Genomic DNA, 10,529 nt, shown 5'->3' on the forward strand with positions numbered 1-10,529 from the left:
CAGCATCTTTGTACTTCCGGTTCCGGTATCTGCAATATTAGGCAAAATAATAAAAAAATATCTAGATACCGCTGTTTCAAGCATATCGCAATGGCAAGTGTTTTACGACAGCCAGTGTTGGCACTCACATCTAAATTCTTACAAATATCCCCAAAGACTGTTGTAGTGCCAGTTTTTAAAGCATTGACTGCACCTCAAATTGCCGCACGTGGTTTGAGTCAAACTTTGACATTGAACAGACACCTTTGGTGTGCAACATCCACAAGCAGTATATTCAACAAAACCACACATGCAAACAAGCAAGGAAAGCTATGCAGTTGCTGTTCACTACACACAGAAGGTAAACAGGTGTAAGACTTCATATGGAGTGAGAGACATTTGGTGGATCTTAGCCTTATTTTTTCGGTTAAGGCATACAGACTGGCACAAAAAAAATAGTAGTCGCATAATGGCAGATTCAAATAGTCGTCAGTTTTGCTCTGTAGAGCTTTTTTTCCTTATCTTTGCATTTTTTTTGCTGAAATAAGACAGATAGATCTAAGCTAGTCAGAGGTCTTTGATGATGAAATGAGCAGACATCCAAACTTTTTCTGAATGCCAAGTGGGAGTTTTTGCTTTCCAAAGTGGGAGATTGAGGTGTTCAAGTGGGAGATTTTATACCGCGGTAATTATGTTCATGATCAGTGTACGAAATTCAGATTTGAATCCAATAGCCCGTTCGGGCTACCAGATTAAAAAATTTCCAAGCCCGGCACCAATTTCACTAGCCCAAACTTTAACACCTTAACATACATAATTTTTGCACCATATAACATTTTGTTTTACAGACATCTCTATATGCATGTTTGAAGTAATAAAAAAGACATACAGCCAGTACATGTTTGCCATGTTTTTGAAAAATTTTAACTCGAAATACTCCAGTCCAGATCAGCATCGTCAGAGTCCAAAAGCATCGGACATGACACTCCTTGCCAAAACAAAATCTAAACTGTTATGCCCGATTTTTTAGGACCCGCACTCGCCAATTACTGCAACTCGGACTGTTGACAATTTTAAAGATGTAATACCGAGTGCTGAATACACATTACACACACGCTGATAGCATAATTTAAGCTCCACCTACTGCAGGTACTTGTGAGATTTTCGCGAGAAGTGTGAAAGCTAATCAAATTATCCGTTACGCTAGAGATGATTGTATTCAGCCAATTAGCGCTGCGGTTACGTCTTTGACACTGTGTTTGATTGTCAACCGCAAGAGTGCAAAAACCAATAATTCCATAAGCGTTTCTCAGTCTGGAAAATCACGATGCAGTACTCGTTTAATTAGCATGTTTTTTTTTAAACAAATGAGAAAAATTCGGTAGCCCAGTCGGGCTTGTACCTGTGGAAAATCGGTAGCCCGAGCTGAAATTTGGTAGCCACGGGCTGTCGGACTACCGTGAATTTCGAACACTGCATGATAACGAAGCTTTTGATAAATCTAATGATAATATAAACTTATTTGCCCTTATAAAATCACTAGTCTTAAAAAAATTCACTTGTCTATATCTTAATATGAAATTAGGCGCTGCCTATCTGACGGGAAAACCTAGTGATAGTGATATGGATTCTTTCTCTTTCTGCATTAAATTGTTCTTTTACTGACGATAAAATAGAGAAAAGTGGAAACTTCACATGTCGCTCAACACGACAAAAACGAAACTGTTGCATAAACCCGGACAGATAACGAGGGATTTTTTACCTGTCACTTTCTTATTTCTGCAAATTGTTATCATTTATTGTTATCAAAATAATGCTTTTACTGAAAACTTTACATAATTCAAATTTATATTGAGTAAGCTAATTTTAACTCGCACGAAGTGAGCACCGGAAAGGGATATGTAAAATGGGGGCTGTACGAACATTGATAAATTCGAACACTTTGTCATTTACAAAATTTTCCTCATAGTATTAAATATGGTGCAACAGTCATTCAGAAGTGACCCAGTATCAGGCCTTTATGTGTTGTCAGTGAGCATGCGTAAAACACACTCTTCCTCAGTAGTTTTGGAGAAATATTTTAATGCAAGTCATTTAATATTACCATTTTTGTTTCTGTTTACAACGATCATGCCTTTGCTACCAATTTGTTTCTCTGATAAAAATTTCTGAATCCGGGAATGCACATATTCTTTTCAGTTTAATTGTTACAAACAAATAAGTTTCTAAAAACGACAACAAAACAATCCAAAAAATAAAACAAAACAATTTACACATTATGCCAGCCCCTGTGTAACATCACATTCAATATCATTTTGTTCTGATATTCTTTTGTAGTATAGATACCGGAACTTACATAATCCTGCTATTCTAAACACGGACTATTTTAATTCTTTTAAATGCCATTATTGTCAAATGACACTCTTTTAGGACAAATTGTGTCCCACTAATACAGCTATGGTAAAACTCGTGTATGTGAGAATGACAAACAACCATTTACTTGTAAAATTCTTATTTCAAATTCATTGTAAAAAGTTCTTGACCAGAATTTTATATATAACACAAACACTCTTGGCCAAAATTCAATTTAATTTACCTAACTGCTAACAGTCTGGGACCTTTTTTTGAATATGATTAAGGTTAATTTCTTAGCTTGATAGGGATCGTAATGAGCCTCTCAAGTTTATAGCCAACATTCTTTTCCAAGTGTAATTTTACTAAAACTCTAGTCAATGAATTGACTTTTAGAAAGTAGTTGCAATGTATGTGAAAGATTGTGGAAGGGACGGTAGATAAGCAATATGGATATAATTATGCTTTTCCATGCCTTCGAATATTTTGTTCAAAATTTACAGACAGAACATTGGTTAACTACAGACAGAACATTGGTTAACTATACTTATTATTGATTTGTGTTCCAGTAATTAAAAAAAGTGTGATAAATATCAGGAAAAAAAATCAAATTGGGCCTTAGCTAAAAAAAAAAAATTCAAGGAATCTACGAGATTCGAACGCGGACCTCGCGCATGGAAAATATGTGCGCTAACCACTGAACCACAGAGACTTTTGACATAAACAGGCGATAAAATTACGTATATAAATAAATTTTGTTAGGACAGCGTGTCTATATTCGTTTTACATTGACCTTTTTGATATTATTATCCTTTCTACAATCAAAGAAATAAATAAACAACGGTTTTGTTATTCAAACAGTGCAGTAATGTAGCTTACACCATAATTCATTATTGGAAACAAAAAGCAGGCCGCTTGAATCATCCATAAAATCGTTTCATGAAGAAACCCGAGTAACACCGATTTCTATTGATACCGCGAATTTTCAACTCAATAGAATTATTGTTTTAATAATGCGGCGTCCGATAGTTTATAAGAAATTTTATTTTATCAAATGTCGTCCTGAAAATTATTTATTGCGCAAGCACGGCAGCAGGTCCGGTAGAATTATGGGAGAACAACAACAACAAAACCGGTGAAGGAATAGAACTTATTCCCAAGTTGAACGGTATATAGGTTTACTTTGACGTATATACACGTACACATTATCTTCGGTTTTCCCGTATTATTTATGCATTTTTAATGTTTTGGAACAATAATACATGAAGCCTTCTGTGCAAAATTAAATAGTTATGGCACTTTAAGCACTATGTCTAAATTCAAAACACCACTGAGAATTAAACCTGCACATTTTATTTCTTTTGTTGGAAAGAAGACCCCAGGTGAATTTTACATGACAAACAGTCAGCTGTTAGAGCTGTAAAAACAAAATGTATATAGCTAAAAGAATAGAAGTTCAAGCAATAGAAAATTTACTGTTTGATTTTCATCCCTGTCAACCAGTATTTAAAACCCCTAGCACAAATACTTTTACTGATCAAAATCCTGTTATCCAAAATTGAATGTCTGGGTATTGTTACACTTTCATAGACATTTGCCTAAATCTCCAGTTAAAAGGATGTGTTTGACAAATTGTGATGATGCAAAGACAGTTTAACAGCATTTGATAGTAAGTGATATTAAAATTTACCATGACATTTCCTCTTATCAAAATGATTTTAAGAGAAATGTTTTTTAAAACCTAGCAGGTTGACTCGGCGACCATCTACTTCCGATTTCAAAAAGTTACAGAAAAAGGTAAAGCCAGTATAATTTCTAATCTAAATTTGATTGAATTTAATTAAATATCTAATGTCTGGATTTTAATTTCAATTGTGACACATTAATCAACACCTGGCTTTTGTTAAATCATGTAATAAACAATAATCAGCAAGGGTAAAATAAGGTGCGAAAATATCCGAAAGCTGTTGTTTACAGACTTGTCAGTAGTGATACAGTATCAGATAGGTGCCAAGAAGTGGATTATTTCATAATTTTTGTTTTTTTGTTGTTTATGTTGTTTTTTTTTTTGTTTTTTTTGGGGGGAGATTGAGACTTCTGATCGGGGTGGTCGGGTTTTACAACGAGAATCGGGAGAAACCCGATCGGATCGGGAGAGTTGGGATGTCTGAATGAGCATTACATACATCGTCCTTGGTGGTTTGCAAAACTATCCCCACGACATACATTTTCGACGGTCAGTATGTCCGGTTAATTTGCATGTCAGGTGGTGATCACGTAGTATTTTGTAGAATAAACAAAGTTCTACACTTGTCCTCATTTCAAATAAGAGACATAAATCTATGAAAATATGATGTGACAGGTGCGAGGAGATATCTACCTTGACACTGGTTTCAAGAACAGCAGAGTGCCGATATGACACTAAATTACAGAAATAAAACAAAATATGCATTCATAAAATGTCAGCGAGGCAAGTTTATGCTTTAATGTCAACATAAATTCATAATCAGAGATGTAACCATTACAAATACTTTGTACATCAGAAAACGTTCCCAATGAATTTTAATTGGGGATTTCCTAACAGAAATATGCAGAATAAGTTTGGACGTGACGGAGACAGCGACAGTCAAAAGTTATCACACTGTCCTGAAATGTCCTATTATGTGGACTAATGAAAATGTTTCTGATAAATGTTTTTGTACTTGATACATTGCAGGTGATGAAAAATTAGCAACATTTCTGGAGAAGGAGATTAAAGATGAACAAAGAACTGTACAGACTGCCACAACAGTTGAAGGCTGGGATGTGAAGACAGATGGAACTGGTGTTATACTTACAAAAAAATTTAATGACGAGATGTAAGTATGAGTGAAGTCTGTTTAGAGTGTAAGATCAAAAGTAAGTACAAGATGTTGACAAAACAGAATGCAAGACATTGTGTTAAAAGTCTTGAAGACAATACTACAAATATTTGAATGGTGGGTTAGCTGTGTGCAGCCGAACAGAGCAGATAGCATGACACCCCCACACACCATACTTTATTTTAAGAAAAGTACCAACAATTTTGGTCAGGATGTATCAGCCAACACTATCAGGTATGCTTTCCTTTGTAGAACCTGAGATTTGAAAGTTCACATTTATAACTTGTTTTGTAATATGTGTTCTTGTTTCAGAATCAAGGTAGAGTTTGATGTAAATGATAGTGTAGATAGTGAGCAACCTATTTATGAAGAAGAACAAGCGGAAGTCCCAGAAGTAAGTACATTTTTTTCTGTATTATAAATTTATTGAAATAATGTATGTTACATCTCAGTGTAAAAGTGTGTGGATTACTGTAGGGGCCTCCATGACTAAGTGGTTTAAAGTTTGCTGATTTTGAATATCTTGTCCCTCACCGCTGTAGGTTGAGGACCTGGCTTGGGGTGTAGAAATCTTCATGTGATCTAGCTAGCCTTTGGAAGGTCAGTGGTTCTGCCTCATGCTTGAAATAACACCTTGGGTCTTCCTCCACAATGAAAGCTTGAAAGTTGCCCTAAATTATGTCATGTAGTGACATTAAACCATCACCACTGCCCCTCCCTGCTCCAGTAAAAGAGCTTGTGGAACCTTTGCATATTGATTGAAGCATATTTTGCTATTTTGGTGCAGATTGAAGAAATTCTGCCTTTTGCAGATTTATTATGCCCCCTTCAAAGGAATTTTGGGTATATTGTTTTGCAGATGTTGGTCGGTCCGTAGACTAATCCGATTCCAGATGATTACTCAAGAATGCTTAGGCGTAGGATCTGTCATCATGAAAGTTAATAGGGAGGTTGGTCATGACTAGCAGATGACCCCTATTGATTTTGAGGTCAGTATGTCAAAGGTCAAGGTCACAGTGACCCGGAACAGTTAAGCATTTTCCGGTTGATAACTCAATGCTTTGGTCTAGAATAATGAAGGTTGATAGGGATGTTGGTCATGACCAGCAGATGACCCCTATCGATTTTAAGGTCAGAAGGTCACAGTGACCTGGAACAGTTTAACGGTTTCCGGATAATAACTCAAGAACGCTTGGGTCTAGGATCATGAAGGTTGGTCATGACCAGCAGAGAACTCCTATTGATTTTGAGGTCAGTAGATCAAAGGTCAAGGTTAAAGTGACTCTGAACAGTAAAATAGTTTCCGTACAACAACTTGATAACATTTGGACCTAGGATCATGAAACTTAATAGGGAAGTTGGTCATGACCAGCAGATGACCCGTATTGATATTGAGTCAGTAGGTCAAAGGTCAGAGTCACAGTGGATTCTTCCCAGACTCCCAAATACATGTACTGTGAAACTTTCACATTCTACTTCAGTAATTAGTGAAATCCTTGACTTAAAAGAGTTGTTAAGGAAAGTGAGAAACTTGTTCATTGCTGGTAAAAGATTTTGAAAAATTTCCTACCTAATAAAACTAAACATCTTCCCTAAGTATTTAAGGTTTCGATGGAGGCTTTGAGAAACAAAAATCAAACAACACCAAATCATAGAAAGAAAGAGTTGTTTGACATGAAAATTGAACAGCATGTAAAACATGTATATTACTTTACGAAACAAGTGTCAGTATACTAATATAAACATTGAATTCCGGAAAAGGGCTGCCTAAAGGGACTCCACTTCCGGACAGTTAAACGCCTTTAAAAACTCACCATTTTCAAAGAACTGTTACACATGTTTGTTTTGATGCATTTGCAATAGCGTGCGAGTGGTGAAATTTCACGTAACAAGGTGGAACATAGTTTTCAGCAATTGTTTATCTTTTTTTCTTTACAAATGGCATTCATTTTCAAAGGGAGACAACTTTTTCTCAAAGATTACTTAAAATAATCGAAAAAAGTTGTTTCCCTTTGAAAATGAATGCCATTTGTACTTAAAATAATCGGGAACAGTTGTCTCCCTTTGAAAATGAATTCCATATGTAAAGAAATAATGATAAACAATTGCTGAAAACTGTGTTCCAGGTTGTTATGCGAAATTTCACCACTCGCACGCTATTGCAAATGCATCAAAATGAACATGTGTAACTGTTCTTTGAAAATGGTGAGTTTTTAAAGCCGTTTAACTGTCCGGAAGTGGAGCCCCTTTAGGCAGCCCTTTTCCGGAATTCAATGTTTATATCAGTATACTGACACTTGTTTCGTAAAGTAATATACATGTTTTACATGCTGTTCAATTTTCATGTCAAACAACTCTTTCTTTCTATGATTTGGTGATGTTTGATTTTTGTTTCTCAAGGCCTCCATCGAAACCTTAACAATCTTTTCAGAGCTAAGTCACCTTGTATACATAGCTCCTGTGTAGGTTTTTTTAGTCATTAGTAGTCTGGTTGGTTACCTTGTCGACAAAGTGCTGAATATGAATGCAGTTTCACCTTTACCTTTCTATTTCAGCTTGTATCAAAGCCACAATTTGAAGTTGAGATAGAAAAGAAATCTGGGAGAAAACTGAGATTTTTCTGTCAGTTTTCATCACCAGAACCTCAGTTTGCTGATGACCAGGGAACTGCTCCACAGGAAAATATTGGTAAATGTTTCTTTTAGGGAGAAAAAAGTAATTGTTTGTTGCGGTAACGTGACCCAAGGATTTTTTGTGTGGGTAGGTAGGTAGGGATTTTTTTTTTGCATAAATCATATAAGGAAATAAAAATTCATCATTTCACTGGTAGGTTGTGTTACCACAAACAAATGTTTTTTTAATGACAACCTAACTTGTAACTTTTACACATATTTTGATCACGTAGATACAGTTATCATGGCAGTACTGTCATAATTTGATCACCTCAGAAATTCAAGTTTGTTGCTGAAAGAAAAATCCATTTCAAACTGGCCTAATTTAATAGGTGCAATGTTGTTGGCCACATGTAATGCAAGATGTGGAGAATGTTTATTTGGTTAGAATGGAGGATTTTAGGTTGGTGCTGTTGATAATATGTAAATTCCCAAGCTTACACCGGCTTAGATTATTTCAGAAAGTTTCAAAGTGCTAAAATATCCTTTGGGTATTAAAAGAAATTAACATTCAGCATTGTATTGAAATTATATGAAAAGTTAATGATAGTACTATTATCGATAGAATAGCTACACCGATTCCACTCTCCACCGCAGTTGTTGAATTTATTACCAGTGTCAATGTAAAATCTACTTACGTTTTCAGTTTACCTTTCATGAAATGGTAGCAAAGGCTCTGTTGGTTGGTTATAGCACAGCCTTACCTTGTTTGTTTTTTCCCTGTCTCTGAATGTTTTCATGATAATGTATTGTGTGTAAAATATGTTTCAGAGGATCAGTTCAGCATAGTTGAAGTGCGGCTTGGAGATGATGTCAAATCAGGAGACGTTGACAAATTTTATGCCCACAGTGCTGATGTCATGGATGGGGTAAAGAATTTTATGTATAAAATTTATAGAGTAAAAGTACAAATATTTCTGATCTGATTAGATTTTATACAAAACTTGTACAGATTAAACATAGAAATTTTAGTAATGAACATTTTGTTAAGTTTGACCTTTTGGTCTGACAAATAATTCGGACATACTGTAAAAAGTAGCGCCAAAGCGATAAGAAACACTGTTATTAAGAATTTTCCAGTGGTTTTCAACTGTTGTGTCCCCTTTTGGAAGATGAGGGAGTATGTTGTTTTGCTTTATGTCATTCGGTTGACACATTGTTTCCAATCACTGACGGTGAATACTTTGGACTACAGCGATCAGTCTTCAAAGTATGATTTTTTGTGGTCAGTACATCACCGAGGTAATTTTGGGTGTCAGTAAGTGAATGGTCAAGGTCACAGTGACTTTAAGACTGAAAACTGTTTTCATTTAACTGGATTTGGCTTGGGACAGGATGATTACATGTGGTCCCTAGATAACTGTTAAAGCTGTTTGAGGTTGGTAGATCAACAGGACTCTTATAAGTTGTTTGAAAGCAAGTACCGGTAGTCCTGCTACAGCATAGAATTTTTAACAGTCAATTACTACTTGTACAATATTAGTGGACAAGTGGAAGAACGTTTTGGCCTAGGTCTTTTCAAGTTTTGTAGGATTGCCCGTGATCAATAGGTGACCGCTGCAGCTGTTTTTTTGGTCAGAATGTTAAGGGTCAGGGTCCGGGTCACACTGATATTTAAACTAAAAATGATTTCTGTTCACCAACTGGTGAATACTTGGTCGCATGCTCATCAAGCTTCTTTTTCTATGGTCAGTAGATTTCCTCAGTGTTTTCATCAGGTCAAATGTCAGTTCCATATAGAGTGGTTTAGACATTTTCAACTTGAGAATGCATTGGCCTTTGGCCATCAAAAACCGCTAAATTCAGTAAATGACCCATATTGGTTTTGGAGTCAAGGTCACATCATACATTTATGCAAGTACATGTATAATTTGTTAAGTTTACTTTTTGAAATTATTTTTCCTTTTTCAGACACTGTACGACTTGTTGATGGATATGCTAGATGAACGTGGTGTTGACGACGATTTTATCAACAACATGGTCGCTTTTGCTACAGCCTACGAGTACAAGCTCTACCTTAAATTCCTTGAAGATTTGAAATCGGTCATCAGCGAAAAATAAAGCATTTTTTCTCTAGAGACATGCTGTTAAAACTAAGTTTAGATTATGTGAAGTTATTCCTAGCATCACGGAGGTCAGAGACTCTATGACACTTCAGAAACAGGAACAAAGGAATTCCAGTTTGGTTCAGAGAGTCGACTCAGTTTATAGAGGAGTATAAAAACTTGAATGTCTGATTGGTTGTTTCTGATAAAAAAAATTGTAACTGACCAATAGCATGGTCTTCGAACTACATTTATAATTTTGTATCCCAAAGTTGAAGTATATCTATAGAAAGTGTGTATTACCGGTAATAGAATTTTTAATGAAACAATCTTTTAATTTTCAGGTAAACTGTTTCTGAAAGAAAATGTTAGTTTATAAATGTCTGAGAAAACAGTTTATCTGATGTTCTTTGCTACAGGTCATGGTGTATATATTATGTACCTTAAATCTGCAGAAATGTGAAGTTTTGCTGGATGATGGAAATGTTTAATTTTCTATGGAAACCCAGTCATGTAAAAAAATAGCTGTCTTTGTGCACGAGATCTGACTTGCAATGGTGATCATTACATTTAATGTAAGATGCATTTACTATAGTAATATACACCATGCTTCAAATATG

At 35.5% G+C, this 10,529-nt stretch overlaps 1 protein-coding gene across 1 annotated transcript; it reads left to right on the forward strand.

The window, feature by feature from the left end:
* LOC123534113 (complement component 1 Q subcomponent-binding protein, mitochondrial-like) lies at positions 1 to 10,529 on the forward strand. The gene is made up of 6 exons (XM_045316194.2): positions 1 to 340; positions 5,048 to 5,189; positions 5,505 to 5,586; positions 7,748 to 7,880; positions 8,636 to 8,733; positions 9,776 to 10,529. Exons 1-6 carry the CDS (start codon positions 91 to 93, stop codon positions 9,923 to 9,925), a joined length of 855 nt encoding a protein of 284 aa, XP_045172129.2. The 5' UTR covers positions 1 to 90; the 3' UTR covers positions 9,926 to 10,529.

The sequence above is a fragment of the Mercenaria mercenaria genome, chromosome 12, assembly GCF_021730395.1.
Source record: "Mercenaria mercenaria strain notata chromosome 12, MADL_Memer_1, whole genome shotgun sequence".
Lineage (NCBI taxonomy): Eukaryota > Metazoa > Mollusca > Bivalvia > Venerida > Veneridae > Mercenaria > Mercenaria mercenaria.